Source organism: Mercenaria mercenaria, chromosome 16, assembly GCF_021730395.1.
Source record: "Mercenaria mercenaria strain notata chromosome 16, MADL_Memer_1, whole genome shotgun sequence".
Classification (NCBI taxonomy): domain Eukaryota; kingdom Metazoa; phylum Mollusca; class Bivalvia; order Venerida; family Veneridae; genus Mercenaria; species Mercenaria mercenaria.
This window is the reverse complement of record NC_069376.1, coordinates 47397806-47418875: the sequence shown is the minus strand read 5'-3', so window position 1 is coordinate 47418875 and position 21070 is coordinate 47397806. Positions and strand designations below refer to the sequence as shown.

Genomic DNA, 21070 nt, shown 5'->3' with positions numbered 1-21070 from the left:
TCGAGCGTGACAGTTAACGCGTAATGCTTATAGAAAACTTTCATCGTAGGTGATTTCTTAGTACTAACTCTACGTGAAGATGGGGGTGCGGGATAATGTGTTTGCGGGGCATCAGTCTCATGCTCATACTGATCATCTTGATCATCGGTTTGGTAACGGTTCTCAACGTAATCGTTATCTTCGGTGGTCTGTCTCACTCTGGAATTTAAGAACTGTTTATCAGAGTCTGGTAAAAAGTTACATTTGCTTAAATAATGTTGGTAACGTGATCTGCCAGCTTGTTTACAAAGTGGGCAGATTGGTGTTCGTTTCGGGCTTGAAGGTAACTTGGATTTGAATGCAGTTCTCAGAACCTTGGATTCGTTGAGCGATTGGATTTCGTCCAGTAAGCTGTCTAACGCTTGTGAAATCTCGGGTTTGATTGAAGCTAAAGTTTTCGACCGGAGCTCAGTTCCATAGCGCTGTTTGACAAAAGCTGGAAGACCTGGGTGAATTAAGCGAAGCCATGTCAGAATGATGAAATTTTCCATGGATGGGGTAAGATCCTCATCATCAGTTGGAACGTCCCCGTAATGTGTAATATTGCCGCCTGCCTTGAGAAGGTTGTCTTCTGCAAAACTAATTAGTCTCTGGTACAAATCCTCAGGGCGCTCGTCGGGTTCCAATTTAATGTCATTAAAGTTCAAAAAGTTTGACCCCGAGCTTTGAAAGCCATAATGTAGACGAATAGCCTGCCATATGTTAACTAAGGATGTTGAATTCTTGACGAACGTATTTCTTGAAATGATAGGACAGTAATTCGCAATTTGTCCCAGCATTAAATCAAGGTGAGTCACTTTCTGTTCCGCTGTACGTCGTTTTGCCTCCGGAACTGCTTCACCATCATCAGTTAGACCACGCAAGGGATTACCAGATTTTTTCAGCCATGTAAACCCGTCAACCAAAAATGGGGCAAAGTTTGTGTCCAAAGAGAGAATGTAGTGGAGATTTTGATGCCAAGACTCAAACGAAGTAATTGTCTCATGCTTTGTCAGAGTCCACTGTTTGGGAGCACGATGGGTGGCCATCTTGAATTTGGAACCGATTTGTACGTTAAACTGTCTTTTCCCGGCCGCTTTTGGCTAAATTTTTGTAAACTGTCCGTTAATGACGATAGAAATTAAATTGTTCTGGAAGTCTGGGTCGTCATCCAGCTGCCACCACGCCAGTAAACAAGAATACGGGATAGACTTTATGTTTATTAATTACAACCGATTTCAGGTAGTACAGATGGCGAGCACAAAACAAAGGGGAACCACTCCCACATGCACAATGTATACAACTACTAAATGTTCACAGGTCAACGGACACTATACATATAGTGGCGCTTTCTGTTTTACAGTCAATTCATAACCGAAATATGGAAAATCCATTCATTCAAAATATTCTTCTCAGGCTTCATGAACTATCTTTAAAAAAGTTTATCATATTTTGTTGGATTCCTAGTCATGTTGGTATTCATGGAAACGAGGATGCTAATATTGCAGCAAAGAAATCCCTTTTATTATCACAATCTAATTTGAAATTACCACATACTGATTTTAGGCCCAATATAAACAAATACATTTTATCTAAATGGCAGTCGTCACGGAACCGTGCTTCATTCAATAAATTTCATGATATCAAACCTACTCTAGGGGAATGGCACCAAGGGAACAGATCTGTTCGCAGGGAGGAAATTGTTCTTTCTCGCTGTCGAATAGGTCATACCCGTTTGACTCACTCTTACCTTTTGAATAAAGAAGATAAACCCGAATGTGTACCATGTCAAACACCACATTTTAATCGACTGTGTGGACTTTGCTACACAGCGCAATACATATTATGACGTTCAATCTTTGAGAGAATTATTGGACAACGTTTCAGTTGGAATTATTTTATCGTTTTTAAAGCAGATAGGAATATATCAAAAGATCTAACACTTCTTATTTTTATTTACATCTTGCAATATTATTATGTTTGCAGCTGATATTTTAACACACACGTACATACATTTTTACATTACTGTTTTTAGATATGCTTTACATTTTTACATGGATGCTTTTAGATATGTTTTACATTATTCATAGTGTTCTTTACATTTTTACATGGATGTTTTTAGGTATGCTTTACATTTTTACATGTTTAGGCTTTACAGTTGGCGTTTGCAATATGACTTCTTCTCGGCGATATATGACCATTTTGTGTCGATTCGCCGTAAAACCCAACTCACTCACTCACTCATTCCCTCTGTGTCTGTATCATATACCTTGAATGCATCAGTAAGAAGGCTTGTTTTCAGTATATGCCATCAAGGTATCAAACGGTTATCAAATACAAATGTATTCAAATAACTTTATCTCTTCCGTAAGTTATTCCTTCCGTAACATAACATCTTAGCTGATCTAACGACCTACTGATATGCTGAAAACACAAAAAAAGTTTTTTTCTCAAATACTTTTGGAGCTACGCGCAACACAACATTAAAATGACAAATTTTTAACTAAGTCAGGGGCCATAACTCCTACAGGACTGAATGAATCCGGACGCGAAACCCCAGGTGCACAACAGCACATGCTGATCAACATTCCTGTAAGCTTTGGTGACTCTAAGACAAATACTTTTGGAACTACGCACGACACAACATTAAATTACAAATTTTTAACTAAGCCAGGGGCTATAACTCCTACACGACTGAACGAATCCGGACGCGAAACCCCAGGTGCACAACTGTACATGCTGATCAACATTCCTGTAAACTTTGGTTACTCTAGGTCAAATAATTTTGGAGCTATGCGCGACACAACATTAAAATGACCAATTTTTACTAAGTCAGGGGCCATAACTCCTGCATGACTGGATAAATCCGGACGCGAAACCCCAGGTGCACAACTACGCATGATGACCAACATTCCTGTAAAGTTTTGTGACTCTACGTCAAATACTTTTGGAGCTAGGCGCGACACAACACTAAAATGACCAATTTTTACAAAGTCAGGGGCCATAACTCCTACATGACTGAATGAATCCGGAAACGAAACCCCAGGTGCACAACTACACATGCTGACCAACATTCCTGAAAAGTACGTCAAATACTTTTGCAGCTAGGCACGACACAATATTCTCGGAAGGACGGACGGACGGACGGACAAGGGCAAATCTATATCCCCCCCTCACCCCCGAAAAAAAAGTGGGGGCGTAAAAAGGATAAAAGAAATCAGACGTGTACATAGTAATTGATTATTTAGAACAGACAGGAAAATCAAGAAATGTTTGAGGTTCTGTGACGGTGATCGAAATGCAAGCTTTGCCAAAAAATCGGGGTGCAATCGCACCCACACCCCCTGGATTCGCCCTTTGGTATATCATCATCCTCATCACCATCCATCATCATCATCATCATCAATCTCAAACATTAATTCTCATTCCACCATGTATGGTTATGGATCCACTCTATATTTTGTGGCCAGTAAAATTCTCCTCTAAAATTGACGGACCAGCATCATGTATCCCTGTGAAATCAGTTTTGTGGTCAAAAGTGGGGCTGTTAATGATTTCCCCACTCTCCGCCCCAACGTGCCCCTATGATTCAGCGAGTCTTGTTTACAATACCGTGAAAGTTATTTTTAGATTTTCAGAAAACGAGCATCCGCGTGTGTTAAAACAGGAGTGGCTTGTTGGAGTGAATAAAGAATGAAAATGAGGTAAGTTAATTTTGTTCATAATTATTATATAGATCTACAGTACCCTACTTTGGTTTATTTCTTGTTGTTTTGTTTTGCTCAATACTTTTCATTCTGTGGATAATGTATTTAAACCTTGATCTACTAAACCAGGCTTTGTTGATGTTCACTCTTCTTACACGCGGGCCATGATTCTGACCGTAACACCTGATGATAACAAATAGGGGACAAAAAGAGCCATTCAGTATTGTTTTAGCGAAAAGCATAAAATATAATTTCGTAAACCCGAGATGCTAATTTTTTATAGACTTATTGTCCGATGATGCATGACAATAAGTAATACCCGGATATGAAGAAGCACATTGTAAATCTCTGATCAATACCATGGGCGGTTCCAGCGGCGTGGGGGGAGTTCAAAGTTATTGGTCAAAACTTTTAAAGCTGCACTCAGAGTTGAACAAACAGTACAAAATACATATTATAACGTACTGCGTAAATCCAAACAACACTTGCTGTGTATAATACTATTGTAAAATTATAATATATTAATATAGATCTACGCTTTTATATTATGTTTTTAATAACCCTTTCCGAAGTCGGCGAGTCATTGGCAGGGGGCTTAAACTTAGTCAAGGCCAATAATGAATTTTTCATCCTTGTTCATCCGTACCCCGACTATGCTCGTTTTCATATGATCATGGGAAAATTTGTAAAATAATATATATCTAGATCTAGTCTATTGGATTTCTAATTTTCGAAGTGATTATTGCATTTTTGATGGTTTGATGGGATTCAGATTCGTTTATTTCTCCTTTTTTTTTCTTTTTTTTTTTTACTATAAGACGCTCGAAATTTGCAAGAGCCATTGATACAGAGAAACAAAAAATTTCCTGGGGAGGCCCGAACTACTCCTCCTCCAGGAAAAAATCCTGGATCCGCCCCCGATTACTGTAAATAGAATATATATATTTTAGGGTACCTGCACGTTTTTCTGTTCTATACTATACCTAAGAGTTGTTTATTCATTACGTATATATAGGCCTATTCACCAGCGATACCCCCATTTATTCGAAAATATCTTCTTCTTTTTTTTCGAAAATATCTTGACCCGTGCTACCAACATTTATGCTATTGTGTGTTCTAGCTTTACCCAGGTGGCTCAGTTACCCGAATTTACCCTACTCATTTGACTTCTCGGGATGCCTTATTTCATGATCTGATATTTTATAGTTGTCATCCCTAAACTATCACGCTGTCTCGAAACGTCCTATTATTATTTGGACTATTGTGTGTTCTAGCGCTTTTCACAACAGAAGTGTTCTAAATGGTCTGGGCTAAACTTATTTTACGCAACTTTAAAATATATTAAAGGGGAATCGCCGGTAGCTGCTACACACACAATTTGTAGGTGTGGTTTATCTGTAGCAGACGATAAGATTCCAACAGGTATCTGATAATGTTTGCTTCCAGTAACAACTAATGGTCCCCAGCATAGAGAACACCAAGTACTAGTATTTCAAGTATTTCATAAATAATTGTGTATTTACATTTTTAGTTAAAATGTAAACTTTATATTAGTCATATTAATCAACAATTGATAACAAATGCAAAGAACAATGTTGTTATTCATAAACTTAAATCATAACACATTATTGTAACATCTGTATACATTGCAATATAACTTTTTAAATCAGTAAAATCTTGAATAAATTTATAAATTTAGAGGACTTGATTATAATAAATAATAATAAATCATATTCATAAACTGATATGCTGCTTGTATATTCATCATTATATATATTATAATGCTTCTAAACTATCTGTATTTATGCAAGTCAAATAAAAAATGACCATTGATATGGTATATGGACAATTGGACATCTGTAGTGCAATGTGTTATAATTGGTATCAGTTAATAAGTATTTTCTTACATCATCCCACATGGTAATCAATGGTGAATATAAACACTTTATTACCATACTAAACCTTATATATATACCCTTTTAAACTTGTTATAAACAGTGAAAAAATGAGTTTGATGTTGAAATAATATATTATGTACTTTAAATATAAATTTTATTAATGTTATTTCTTAGTTTACCAAGGCTATCAGCTTTTACCAGCCCTTAAATATTCTGTTTATTGTAAATTTTCCAAATTCTTTATTTACCTGGCATAATTGGTAAAGAGGCATCTTTTAGAAATCATTTTTACAGATTTTAATTGTGTTCTTAATGAATATTAATTTACTTAATGGGAATTTTCACGAATGCAAATTACATTTATTAGACTAAATACATGTGCAGTCTTCACAAAATGCAATCTACATGTGGATATATAGATAATGAATGAGAATGCTTCATGCTGGGTCATAAAATAAATCCCTGATCTTGATGAAACAGATAACTGTAATGGTCAGTAGATCATAAACTAATTTGGGTCAAGTTCCATAGACACTAGAAACAATTATTGAGGGGTTGCAGGATTATCCGTTATGTTGACTTTATTATTTCAAAAATTAAGGAGTAAACTATTCTGCCCCATTAAAGTACATAGCATTACTATAATTTAATTATACAGTTCTGAGCACATAGCATTATTTTAGTACAAAATATATCATATATAAGCAAACAGAAACTGTACACAGAAATAATGGAATCATCCGTTTCAGATATGTTGACATTGTGAAATTTCCCGGCAAAATTTTTGTGTGAGATTTTAGACAAAATGGCTGAAAAACGAGAAATTACTTTGAAAGTTTCAAGGGAACAGTTTGATACATTGGTTCATTTTTTTGAATTTAATGACTGGGATTTTGAGAATTCATTAGTAAAATCAGAGTGGACACAGGATGATAAGGAAAATGATTTTAATGATTCTAGTAATAGTGAAAACTTGCTTGTTGTTGAAAATGTGGAAATGCCATGTCCAGTAACTGAGGGAGCAACAGGCGGTAGGGACAATGATGATGATGACCGTGATGATAATATGGATGACAGACAGGCTAACATTGTGGATACTGACATGGACAAGCGTGTCAACATTGTTTCCTGAATCCATGCGTTACTCTACAATGACAGTCCTGGCTTGGTAATGGTGCAAATCCACATGAAAGAAATAGTGGGTTACGAAAAAAAAAAGGTACCAAAAATACTGGAATATGCTATCCAATGCAGGGGCTTGGTACTTCCCTCAGTATATTCAGAAAAAAGCAAAAGGCATTAAACAGGACAAGAACGGAGACTGATGTGTGGACATTAAGGAAGATTATGCCAGCATGTGTAATTAAACAAGTACGGGGCTTGTACCCAAACCTTCTAGGTCAGCCATACATGGGCCATAAATGGAACTAGATACCCAAAATTCATCTATATTTTAAAAATAAAATGACAAAAGAAACTAAAATTCTGTATTATGTAATAATGTATGTATACTAAAAAGTTACAATCATTTCAAAACAGTGACTTATATGTATCATAAAAAGAAATATTCACCTAAGAATTATTACAAATGGATAACATCTCATTTGGAATTATAAGTATGATGGACCTAGGACTCAGGTTAGTGGAATTATTAACTCAATTATCATAATATCTAAATCAAAGAAGCATAATAAAAAAGCATGCAGATGTGCATGCATTCAAAACTAACCATAATCTAAAGTAAACACATTTTTTATAATGTCAACTTTATATCTTGTACATGAAACTCTGCTAGGAACAAAATATCCATACACACAAGTGGGTTATATACATCTTGTGGTTGTTTACATCACATGACTTGGGTCAAAGGTCCTTTCAGATTCAAATTTTCAATAAAATACCTTGATATTTCAATTTTGTAACTGCTGTATCTAATTTATTCAATGGGTTATTTGTGGAAGGAATGCATTTTTGTGAGCAGAAAACATGTCCCCACAACTGCATATTTAAAAAAAAAATAAATACAACTTATTTCTGGTAAATTCCTGAAAAATCTTTCTCTGATGAAAATTGTTGCAAAAAACAGCCACCATTTGAAATTTGGCTCCTCCCACTTCTTTTTATAGCAAAGGTTGGGGTTTAACAACACCATGCATTTAGTATAATTAAAATAGTACACAATTATTGTAATATAAAAGTGTATTTCTACTAGAAAAGGGGGCTCCCGTGGCCGAGTGGTTAAGGTCGATTGCTCCTCTCCGATGTGGATTCGAGCCTCGCTTAGGATGTAGAAGTCTTTATGAGAGGAAGGCATCAGCTTGCTGGCGGAAGGTCGGTGGTTCTAACCAGGTGCCTGCCTGTGATGGAATACACCTGGGGTCTTCCTTCACCTTAAAAAAGCTTGAAAATCGCCATATGATATGTGTCTCCTACAAAAATAAAAAAAACCTACAATATTATAGATCTACATTTCGTAAGAAATGTAACACTGTATAGATCTAATCAAGTGATTTATATATTAAGTGAAGGTAAATACAACAGGTGAGACTTTTCTGCATTTGAAGTAAATATTCAAAGACGTACTGCTCAGTAATATTTTAATGAAATATAGGTTTGGATGTAAGTAGGTAGAGAATTAGCCTCGATCGTTCACGTGGGTAAATTAAATGTTATATAGTTTAATATCTTTTACTGGCAATTTAATAATATACTCAAGACAATGTGTACATGTTGAAGCATTAGTCCCATTTTACTTTCTGAAAACTAGTTCGAAATACCCTTGCACACTGTGTATATCAAGTGCGCGCCCAACCTGGACGTAACACGCACTGCACTCCGTCCGCCTAAAACAATCTGGGGCACTTACATTTTTATAGCGTGTAATTGAGAACATCAATCATATTAGTCAATCTTTGGATAACAGCCAAAATGAAAAGTACATATTTCATTTTTATGCCCCCGAAGGGAGGCATATAGTTTTTGAACCGTCTGTCGGTCCGTCAGTCTGTCGGTCTGTCCGCAATTTTCGTGTCCGGTCCATATCTTTGTCATCGATGGATGGATTTTCAAATAACTTGGCATGAATGTGTACCACAGTAAGACGACGTGCAGTGCGCAAGACCCAGGTCCGTAGCTCAAAGGTCAAGGTCACACTTAGACGTTAAAGGATAGTGCATTGATGGGCGTGTCCGGTCCATATCTTTGTCATCGATGGATGGATTTTCAAATAACTTGGCATGAATGTGTACCACAGTAAGACGACGTGCAGTGCGCAAGACCCAGGTCCGAAGCTCAAAGGTCAAGGTCACACTTAGACGTTAAAGGATAGTGCATTGATGGGCGTGTCCGGTCCATATCTTTGTCATCGATGGATGGATTTTCAAATAACTTGGCATGAATGTGTACCACAGTAAGATGACGTGCAGTGCGCAAGACCCAGGTCCGTAGCTCAAAGGTCAAGGTCACACTTAGACGTTAAAGGATAGTGCATTGATGGGCGTGTCCGGTCCATATCTTTGTCATCGATGGATGGATTTTCAAATAACTTGACATGAATGTGTACCACAATAAGACGACGTGTCACACGCAAGACCCAGGTCCGTAGCTCAAAGGTCAAGGTCACACTTAGACGTTAAAGATCATTTTTCATGATAGTGCATTGATGGGCATGTCCGGTCCATATCTTTGTCATTCATGCATGGATTTTAAAATAACTATGCATGAATGTGTACCACAGTAAGACGATGTGTCGCGCGCAAGACCCAGGTCCGTAGGTCAAAGTTCCTAAACTCTAACATCGGCCATAACTATTCATTCAAAGTGCCATCGGGGGCATGTGTCATCCTACGGAGACAGCTCTTGTTTTGTTGTTGCAAATATCAGATATTCATGCTCGGACTCATTGATGACAAATATACGGTTGAGGTTGTCCTGCTAAAATTGTCCGAGGGGTGGGGGACGTGTTCATGATAACCACGACATCCCAACCCCAGAAGTCTGCACCCGCTATTCGAAAATCATGGACCAGTTTTAAGTATTTGTTCCCAAACATTATCTTTGTATGTCAAATATATCATCTATGTATATTTTTATCATTTATTATCATAAAAAAGGGCTTTTCATCAGGAAATTGGGAAGAGAACTTGTCTTTCAAATTGGGCAATTTATACGTGATAATTGTCCATTTTAGGAAAAATAATCAACTGGAAGTAAATAGGCTACCGAAAGACGAATTAAATTTATCTCCTAAAATCCAGGCCATGGAACATAATGGATTAGACTGGTAATGTGGCGCCAGCCCTCGGAAAATTATTTGTACGACGTATTACCGCCCGAGTGTATAAATAGTGTTAAAACATGGTTTTGCTATGAATTATTTCAATTCTAATATGCCTTTAATCTAAAACAGTAGATAAAATATAGTAGCGCTCTTTCTTGGTCACAACAAAATATTTGACGTCACCGCACGTTAACGTGACGTCTTTCTAGCTTAAGCGTGTTTTAACAGAGACAAGCATATTAGAATATTCCGCTAAAAATAAGTGCATACTTCTTGATGCAAAGCTAAGGTAGCAGGGTACACTTCGAATTTTGCCCCTTCCGCCTCAATATTTGTTATAATTAGAAATTCGTGATTTTGGATGACTGTAAAGTAAAGTGAAAGATAATGATCGTTAATTCTTTAGAAAATTTAAACAGCTGTTACATGTAAAATCCTGATGTCAGTTGTAAAACTAACTGCTGCTAGGTGTGTATGAATCGATGAGTCATCTTGGCGCGGGACATTCAAATCATAGAAGGGTTCCATGCTTGTTGACTGGTACTCGGGAACATTTTTGCTGTTTTGTGAAAAAACGGACGAGATGGCTAGGCCCCCATTCCATTTATATCCTGCAGTTCAGTAGGGACTATTAAATTGAGAAATGCCCCCCACCACCCCGCACAAAAAAGGGACATTTAGTAGAGTGCTAATTTTGAAAGATCTAGACGGGCTGGACAAATTCAATTTTGTACAACGGTAGGTTGGGACAATATAAGACTCGGCTGTAAGGGCCAAGGTCACAGCTCTATGGAATTCTATTTTTAGAACATTCAAAATGGCCGCCATTAAAACAAATGGCTATTTTAATAAAAGTTAGTTTTTATCTTATTCTTGATACATGTTTATGTATAAACTGATTCATACCTACTCTTAGGGTCAAGTAATGCATTTGCATAAAGGTAGGTCATGCTAATTGTTCCTGCAACGGGATCATTGCAGGCTGTTCAAAAAGTGCGAAATTGATGATTTTGGCATGTTATTTTTAATGGATGGTGTAAAAGTTCCGTTTTGATAACTTTCTGTATTCTTGTATGAAAGAGCTGATCTTGGCCGTGATTCTGCTCATTAGGGAAGTGCAATATTACGACTCGCTACATATAAGCCTGGCCGTGCCCAAAATTTTCGAATCCAAGTGTACCCTGCTACCTAATTATCGTATCTAAACGTTTTAATGTTATATGAATGTTATAAATTTGTTCAACAGCTACACTAAAATAGACAATAATGGCGTAAATAATTAATTCACGCAACGGCACACATTTAAATGCCGTCACGCGTGCACCCTGTATGAAATTCAATGTCAGTACGGAAACGTATGACGTATGCGGTTACATTAACACTGCAAGAGAATGAAAACGAGTATGTGAAAATACCCTTTCATTTACTTATTTCTGCCATTTGCTCAAAGGTCATACCTTTGTCATTCTTATTCTGTAACGGAAGACAGGTTTTTCCTCGTCTACACAAAGTCTATTTCTAAGCTTAGTTTGTGTCATTCGGAAATTTGAAACTGAATACTTAATTCCACATGTTTATTTCCATCAGGTTTGGCATAGAATGTAAGTTTACACTGAAAATTGATACTAGTAAAAATGCAAAAAAATATTCTTTTTGTAGGCTGCCATGTACACGTACAACCCTGGCGAGGGTCAGCTGTGTGTTGTCATGTACAACAGTTCTTATCGGGATGATTGCTTTGTTCTCAAACCATTGGCTTGAATCTGACCGCATGCACGCCGGATTAATATCTGGTTGCTACGGCGATACTTGTGTATCAGTGACTGGTAAGCTTAACATTTTTAGCCCACCATCATCAGATGGTGGGCTATTCAAATCACTCTGCGTCCGTGGTCCGTCGTCCTTCCGTCCGTCCGTCCGTCCGTCATTCCGTCCGTCCTTCCGTTAACAATTTCTCGTTATCGCATCTCCTCAGAAACTACCAGGGGGATTTTGACCAAACTTTGTCAGAATGATGTATTGGTACCCTAGTTGTGTCCCCCTGAAAATCAGACTGGTTCAACAATTTTTGAATTAGTTATGGCCCTTTGTTTATTTCTATAATTTACATAGATTTATTTATATAGGGAAAAACTTTGAAAATCTTCTTGTCCAAAACCACAGAGCCTAGAGCTTTGATATTTGGTATGAAGCATCATTTAGTGGTCCTCTACAAGATCATTCAAATTATTTCCCTGGGGTCTAATATGGCCCCGCCCCGGGGGTCACATGGTTTATATAGACTTATATAGGGAAAAACTTTGAAAAACCTCTTGTTCAAAACCACAAGGCCTAGGGCTTTGATATTTTGTATGTGACACCATCTAGTGGTCTTCTACTAAGATTGTTCAGATTATTCCCCTAGGGTAAAATTGACCCGCCCCGGGGGTCACATGGTTTACATAGACTTATATAGGGAAAAACTTTGAAAATTTTTGGTCCAACCACAAAAGCTAGGGCTTTGGCATTTGTAATGTAGCATCATCTAGGGGTTTTCTCTACCAAGTTTGTTCAAATTATCCCCCTAGGGTCAAATAGGCCCCGCCCTGGGTGTCACATGGTTCATATAAAATTGTATAGGGAAAAGCTTTAAAATCTTTTGTCATTCAGTTTGGACCACATGTATGTTTTGAGTGGCAAGATGAACCTTGATATGAGTTGACCTTGATTTTGACCTAGTGACCTATTTTCACATTTCTCAAGCTACAGCCTTAAAATTTTGGGCCCAATGCATAGTTTTGTGTACCGAAACAAACCTTGACCTTACATTGATCTAGTGACCTACTTTCACATTTTGAAGGTACAGGCTTCAAATTGGGACCACATGTATATTTTCTGTGTTCCGAAATAAAATTTGATCTTTATTTTGACCTAGGACCTACTTTCACCCTTTTTCGAGCTACAGCCTTCAAATTTGGGCAACTTGCATAGTTTTGTGTACCGAAAAAGAAAATTTGACCTTAAGATGACCTAGTGACCTACTTTCCACATTTCTGTAGTACAGGCTTCAAATTAGACCACATGCATAGGATTGTGTAACGAAACAAACTTTGACCTTGACATTGACCTAGGACCTGCTTTCACATTTGAAGTTACAGGCTTTAAATTTGGACCACATGTATAATTGTGTTCTGAAGTGTAATTTGACCTTGATTTTGGGCCTAGTGACCAACTTTCACATTTCTCAAGCCGCAGCCTTCAAATTTGGACCACTTGCATAGTTTTGTGTACCGAAATAAACTTTGACCTTTAAAATTGACCTAGGACCAACTTTCAAATTTCTCAAACTACAGCCTTTTAAAATTGATGCACATGCATAGTTTTGTGTAAAAAGAACTTTGTCCTTGAAATTGTCTTTTTACCTACTTTACCCATTTCTCAAGCTCAGCTTTCAAATTTTGGACCACAGCCAGTGTTGTGTCGGAAAGAATTTTTACCTTGAGCTATCTTTAAAAATCTTAAAATTTGGAACACTCAAAAATGGCACTTTGGGTGGGCCCAACACTCTGTATCTCTTTTGGATTTATATTTTTCATTTTTTTTTGTCAAGTCGCTTCCTTAAAAAAAATTTTTTATATCTTTAATTAGAATTTTAAAGCGCAGTTTAAGTACTGAGTACAAATCCTGAAAAAATGTCGAAATGAAATAAGTATATGCAAAAACCTTTTAGGGGGTTTTGTTTTTTTTTGTCCACTTTTGGTTCACCGTTCGCCGTTTGCGAGCAACAAAGGGACTTTTGGTGGGTTGGGGATAATAGGTATCGTACCATTTGGGTACTTTCTTTTGCTTGTGAAATTTCCCCATAGGTCACTAAGTTAAAAGGGTCAAGGTACCAAAAAATAGCCTAATTTCGTGTCTGCTTTTTATGTTCAATCAAAAAGGTAAAGGGTCACACGGGGAGGGTCGATGTTCTTTGTGTCTGCTCTGTTTGAATTTTTTTTTCAAAAATTGACCCCAAAATTCTTTAACGAAGACATACACCCTGGCTAGGTTCAGGGCAAAAACATTTGAAGGTCAATTTAAAAGCAAAAATTCAGTCTTCTCGTATCGCCAAACGTTTAAAAAGTTTTGCCAAAAAATTTTGAATCCTTGTTTCCCTCATTACGGGCGATGCAGATGCATAACCCCGGAATGGGTTAGGTCAATGTAACATTATCCCAAAAGATCAAAAATATTTAAAAAGGGCCCGAAACCATTTCTTCTTAACCACTTAAAGGTATTTAGGAAAACGATATTCTAATCAACAAACAGCATGTGCCCACCCAGGTCCAGGGCTGTCGCAAAAGGAAAAAGTTAAGGTCAGTTTTTCGTCCTTGTAAAAAAACAGCATCGATGTTTTAAACCCCCTTGTGGAAGCTCTGGGGGTTTTTGTTTTTATCTTTTAGATTTTTTAAAACCCTTTTCCCTTGGTAAAATTTTATATCTTTCTAAAAATTAAAAAAATTCAAGAAGAATCAATATTTGGTAATTAAATTTTTTAGAATTCAATACTTTCCTAAGTTTTATGTTAAAAATTCTGTTATAATTAAAAGGTACCCCTTTAGAAAACCGTACAAAAAAATTTTTGATTTTTTTCTTTTCAGATAAATCCCCCAAAGTTTCAAAACAACTTGAGTTGGGGGACAATGCTGAGTATCTACCACTCTACTCATTTTTGTGACCGCCGCCTCAAGGGGAACATTTTAAAAGGGGGCCTTCTACCCCCAAAAATGTTCGGGGTTGGCTTGGTTGGTTTTCGGGTCTAAGGTTTACATTACTTTTGAGAAAAAAAAAATCAAACAACACCAAATCAAGAAAGAAAGAATTTTTAAACATGAAAATTGAACAATGTAAACAGTACGTAATTACTTTATAAAAAAATGTCTATACGAAATTTTTTCATTGAATTCCGAAAAGGACTCCAAAGGGGGCCCCCCCCATTTTCCGGAAGTCAAACGCCTTCAAAAACTACCTTTTTTCAAGTACTTTCTTTTTGATGCTTTGAATAGTGTGCAGTGGTAAATTTCACGAAACAAGTGGAACACATTTTCAGTGGGGGTTTTTTTATTTCTTTCAAATAGCATTCTTTTTAAAGGGAACAACTTTTCCCAAATATTTTAATTTCCGTCGAGAAAAAGTTGTCTCCCTTTAAAAAAGCTTTTTTAATTTTCATGTTAAAAAACTTTCTTTCAATGTTTTTGGTTTTTTTTGATTTTTTTTTTCCCAAAACGTAATGCTTAGCCTAATAACAATAAAAATGAATTCAAAAATCAAAAAATAGTTCTCAATCTCTTTTTAGTAAACAATGGGAAACCCCCTGTTTATAAAAAAAAGTCTAATTTTGTTTTTTTTTTGTTTTGCTATGCCCCTTTTAGACTACTTTGGTTTCGGATCATTTTTTGTCATATGAAAAATGTCGGTCAATTGACCAAAAAATTAAAAGTGGTTCCTAAAATTTACTGGAATATATTTTTGTCTCAGTGAAAACGCACTTTTTTTGCGGTGTGGGTCAAGTTAAACTTTTCAGATTCCAAAGTATAAAAATGTTTATGAACTCTGTAATGCACAGCAGTTTACTTCCGCTGCGTAACTTACTGTAAGGAGAGATTTCGCAAATTTTCTCCCCCCTCTCCAGTTTCAAATCCTCTTCACATTAACCTACATATTATTATTGAAAAAAATAATATATATTGGAAAATCCCCCTTACGGCTATCCTTTTACTGTGACAATACTTCTGATGCAGCTGCCTCTATGATCCCGTACCCAAAAAACTGATCCAGATAAATGTCGTCGCAGTTTGATCCCTCGACCACAACCCGGCTCTGTTTATTGAAGAGGATATTCCGCAAACCGTACACAGCGAATCTATCCAGAGGAATATAGCGGATCTCATAGACCTTCCGGAGCATGGGAGGGTCGGCCTTTTTTGGGCCCTCCGCCCCATTTTTTGCTTACCCTCACAGTTTCAACCTCTCTGTTTTTTGGAAGCCAGAAAATGAAGGAAGTAAGAAAACCATACCTTTACAGTCAAATGTCTTTTAGAAAAATAATAGAAAAAAAAATTTCTGGCTTGGAACGTGACAATATAGGAACTAGTCAAGTTGACGTCAAATTTAAAACCCAAAGCTGATATTTGAATTATAACAGCGATTTTTTTTTCAAAATGGGCCCAAAAAAGTGTGAAAAAAAACCACGTGGTAAAAAAAATATGGTAACCCTTTTTTATGAGACCAATTTATCTAGTCAATTTTGGACCAGAAAAAGCTGAATTGATTGGTGACATACGTTTGAGAAATTTTTAAAAAAAAAGAAAAAACTTGTTTTAGTTTCAAAGAACTTAATAAAATTTTTAGTTTTTAAAAATTTAATAACATGTGTTAATTTACAAAAAAAGTTCTTGACCCAGAACGATAAAAAAGCCCCAAGTTATAGATATAACTTGTATTGTCTTAAATTTATCTTTGACGAAATTTGATTAAGACTATCAAAAGGCCATGAAAAGAAATCTTTTTAAGTTTTTTTTTTTTTTAGCTCAACGGCCCCCCCTTTGGAAAAAATTTTTGAGAAAGGACCTAAAGGGGGTTTGAAAAATTTTTAAAAAGGTATTTCTTTTTTAGCATAGGGCTCTAAGAGGCTGTGCTCCCTTTGAAAAAATTTTTTGGAGGGGACCTTAAAAATGATGCACGACCAATTATGAAGACCAAAAAGTTGTCTGAAAGTAACAAAAATTTTTAGCTCCGTTTGGTCAAAAGGGTCATGCGCCCCCAATTGAAAAAATTTTAGTAAAAAAACCAAAAATGATGAAGGGACCTTAAATGATTGAAAAGGGGACCTATAATGATTGGAGAGGCCTTTCATGATGCTACAGACCAAGTTTGAAAAGATTCATAAAGTGATTCATGAGAAGAAATAAATTTAAAGGTTTTTATTTTTGCTCTCTGTTTTAAAAAATTTAAACGGGGATTTTTTGCACTTGTCTTCGGCGTCGGCTTTGGTTTAAAAATTTTTGTTTAGGTAAACCTTTTCCCCAAAAACGAAGAGCTACATTTTTAAACTTGCCACTATTTACACATTAGGACAATGCGGCCCCAAGAACCATAACCGGTTTCCCTTTTTTTTTTAGAATTAGGAACTTTTTGAAAAAAATCGATTTTCGGGGTTAAAAAAATTTTTTTTTTGGGTCCCCTTTTCTCAAAAAAAAAGACCAGTTTTGTAACTCGCCATTTGTTTATCAATAAGCGACTATTTAGGCCAAGCCCCAAACTCTAATTGTTTTTGTAGTTAGGGCCGTTTGTATTTAAAAATTAAACTATAACCTTTTCTTTACATACTGTCCAGCCTTGCAGATGACGGAACCCTTAGGGGGGCGCTTTTGTAATTTAAGCGGCCCCAATGGGGGCCAAAGGTACAATTTTTGAACAAAAACACAAAGCCCCAAAAAATTTTAAAAATGCTACAACAAAGTTATCGGTCCCAAAAAAGAAATTGTTTTAAGGGTTTTTTCGTTTAGCCCGTGGCCCCTAAAGGCAAGTGGAATTTTTAAAAAGGGGAATCTGAAACCATTTGGAACATTTCTTTAGAAAAAACTAGGTAAACTTAAAACCCCCAAAAAAATTCAAATGGAAAAAAACAAAAAATTTTTATACCCCTTTGAGTCCCCCCTAGTAATAAAATGGCAGCCTTTTTGGGCACAATGACCATTTCTTCCGGTATGGAATTACCAATAGGGAAAAATCATGAATAACAACAAAGAAAATCAATTTTGGGGGCCATAAATAATATGCCCCATTTTGGGGAAAAATTTAAATTTTTAAGTCCTGTTAATTGATTTTACTAATTTTGCCATAAACCCATATTTGGTAATCCCTATAAAAGGGAAAAGAACGAGACAACGTGCCCAAAATGGCTGCCGTTCTTTAATTGACAATAAAAATCCTATCTTTTTTTTTTGTCGTGGGATTTCAAATTTTTTTGCCATTTCTATTTTCAAAAACTCCTTAAAATACAAAAATGGGTTTTGGACTGACCGTTTTTTACGTTCCCAAAACCCGAACACCCGGGAAAAAATGGCGTCAAAAAAAAACCCCCTGAGAACCCAGAAATTAATGAAAATAACGCCGTCGAACTACAAAAAAGCAAAATGATGCGAAAAAAGGGTTTTATCTTAAAAAAAATGATAAATGGCGAAATCTTCCTACTTGTAAAACATGGTTAAACTAGTATTTTAAGGGGCTTTTTTTTTTGTTTCATTACAATTCATTTTCGGTCGGGGATTTTTTTTTCGGTCCGGCAGATTTTTAGACATTGCCGGACCGAATGTTCTGCCATTTTTCCCAACTTTCCGGAAGTCTGGTTGTGTTTGCTTCATTTCAGTGAAAGAAACGCAAGCAGAGTTTAATTCTAACGGGGGGGGACTCTTAATAAACTTTGGTTATAAACCAAACAGGAAAAGCGTTTTTTCTAAAAAAAATCCCACTAAAACCCCCAAAATCTCAAAGAGTTTTTTTATTATTTTGTCAAAATTTTTTTTAAAACCATATTTTTTTTATTTAGAAAAATTAAAGAGATACAGAGGTCCTGTGAAAGACGGGACTGTACAATACTTTGAAACTAATAAAGGCTGAAACCACAATTTCCCGGGGTTTATATAAAATCCACTTACTTAAAACAATTTTTTAACATTTTAGCATATCAGATTTTCAGGACTTTTTCCCATAAAAACTAATCGCTACTTTAAAAAAAAGGTGTCTTAAAATTTTATATAAGAAAAAATACAGTTCTTTTAAAACCCTGCTGAAAATTTTCATTTCCCCTTGTTTTAATGTTCTTTCCCAACTAAAATTTTTTTTTCCCCTTTCTACCGACATGCTAGGAACATCTTTTAAGTATTGGTTGGCTTTAAAAAAAGCAAAGCTCTTCGCCAGTACCATGAGCTGCAAAAATCAAGTTGATTAAAGAAAAGAAGAAATGGGACGCAGAAAAATGCCATTTAAAAAATTCCACATCAAATGCAAAACCAATCTGGGCGTCCAAAAGTACAAAGCTTTTTGGTTTTAATTTTATCAACAAACGTAAAAAATTTTAAAACATTAAAACCAAAACCCCAGACTCACACCCACATGCAAACATGCCCGACGAAAATGCCCGGAAAAATCACCAATAAAATTCCCTTTCGAAAAAATTAATGGCAATTTTAAGGGTTTTACGCGCGCCAACGCTCCATCCTTCGGCCCATCAAACCCAAAAAAACCTTCCACCAAATTTTTTTACAGTCTTTTCGAAGTTTTAAAATCTTTCCATGAAAAAGTTGGAGATTTTTTTACACCATTTGTTTTAAATATTATTCATTTTGTCAAAAACCACCAGATCCCCTTTCTGAAAAAATGCCCCCAGTCTAACCCCTGGGAATTCATCCCTTGAACACTAGATGATAAGACGAAGGGGGTTTGTAAAAATTTGTGATCATCCAATCTGCCTTTTGATCCTAAAAATAATTTTTTGTCATTGGTTCTAGTATTGAGATCAAAAAAGGAAATTGTTTTCACCAAAAAAAAAACCACAAAACATCAACCCCCCTTAATAATTGATCATAAAAGGGAACCCCTTATCACTAAGAAGCAGTCGGTTATACCCCTTTACCTAATCCATGTTTTAATTGTCGTATTTTTTGTACGGCCAGGAAAATTTACTGCGATTCTACTTTGAAACTCCACTAAATACGTCTGCTCTATATCCACAAGACAAATTAGGCGGCGGGGGGACTCGAAAACCCAAGCTACACCAAAATATACCCATCCCACAGATCAAACAAAAAACCCCTTAATTGGACAAAGGATATACTTACCTTAAAACAAAAGGGGAAATCACCGGGCACCCCATAGAAAAATATGAAAAAAATACCTCCCATTGGCAAACCCAAATTCTGACAAAACCCCCCAAAATCCCACAAAAAAAATCGACCTAACAACCAGCCCCCACCGCCGGACTCCCGGCCCTACCGCACACCCCCTTCATCCGACCGCACTGATCCCCCCCCCAGTGTGTGCCCCCCACCGAAAAAAAAAAACAAAAAATTATCCCCCTTTAAAATTTTTTTAGAAAGAAACAAAGAGGGCCCCGGGAAATTTTGAAAACCCAAACCAAAAAAACCCAACCATTCCAAAATAGCAAATACACGTCCGGGGCGAAAAGACCTTAAAACCCAAAAAAGTAACCCTACCGTTGGTCGTTCCTGTTTTACACAGGTGTTGAACGAAATTTTATATTTGTTTTAAAATCTGTCAAACCAAAAATGCTGCAGCGATCCTACAAATTCAGCAAACGACATGCTAGATCAATCAAATTCCCTTTTGTTAAACATCGAGAATTTTCCCCAAATTTGAAAGGGAAAAATCTATATTTTAAACAAATTCTTAGTTAACATTTTAAGAATTTAAAACCACGGGGAAATAAAAACAAATTTAATTTATTAGCTTAATTTTTTAGAACTAAAAATACGCGTAATAATACACTATACACCACAAAGTTTTTTAACACCCCCCCATGTTTCAGTTCTGGGTTTTTGATAGTGGGCCCCATCAAAACCCCACTGTTTGAAAAGAACCAAAAGAAAAGTGTCGAAACCACTCGAAATTACCAGAGACTACGAACATACAATAAGCAGACTACAACCAAACAAAACAAACACCGACTTGGGGAAAGTTTCCCCCAAAAAAAAAACCCTCACCCCGCAAACGCAAAAAAAAAAAAGGGGTGAAAGGGGCCGAGAGTCGGGTAATGATTGATGATGGTATTAGTCTACCCTTTCAGTTTGGTTTTATTTTTTTTTTTTCCAACTGAAAAAATTTTTTACAAAAATAAAAAGGACATTTTCGATCCTATAAAATTTGATTTACTAAAAGTATTTAAAAAACCCAATAATTTCTCTAAAAAAAGGGGGTTCGCAAAAAAAAAATTTGAAAGTACAAAACAATTTGACAGGTGACACTAAGATACTCCCGACATAAAAATTTTTCCATAACATTTGCCCCCGGGGATTACCAAAAAATGCAATTTCGGGTGGTTATATTCGCACGATAAATTTATTATGAAATTTTTTCAGCGCGGAGCCCAAAAAAATTTTTAACGGGTGGACAAAGAAATGTTCAAT

At 36.2% G+C, this 21070-nt stretch overlaps 1 protein-coding gene across 2 annotated transcripts in view; it reads left to right on the top strand.

The window, feature by feature from the left end:
- Positions 1-3566: 3566 nt before the first annotated feature.
- LOC123540361 (uncharacterized) overlaps positions 3567-21070 on the top strand; it is a 96758-nt gene continuing 79254 nt past the window's right edge. The window contains exons 1-2 of one of the 2 annotated variants that reach the window (XM_053526963.1): positions 3567-3722; positions 11562-11728. In XM_053526963.1, coding sequence (XP_053382938.1) covers positions 3712-3722; positions 11562-11728 — 178 coding nt within the window. In that variant the 5' untranslated portion in view covers positions 3567-3711. Of the gene's footprint in view, positions 3723-9867; positions 9906-11561; positions 11729-21070 lie in introns of those variants that run through there. The other variant, XM_053526962.1, reaches the window with a different exon arrangement.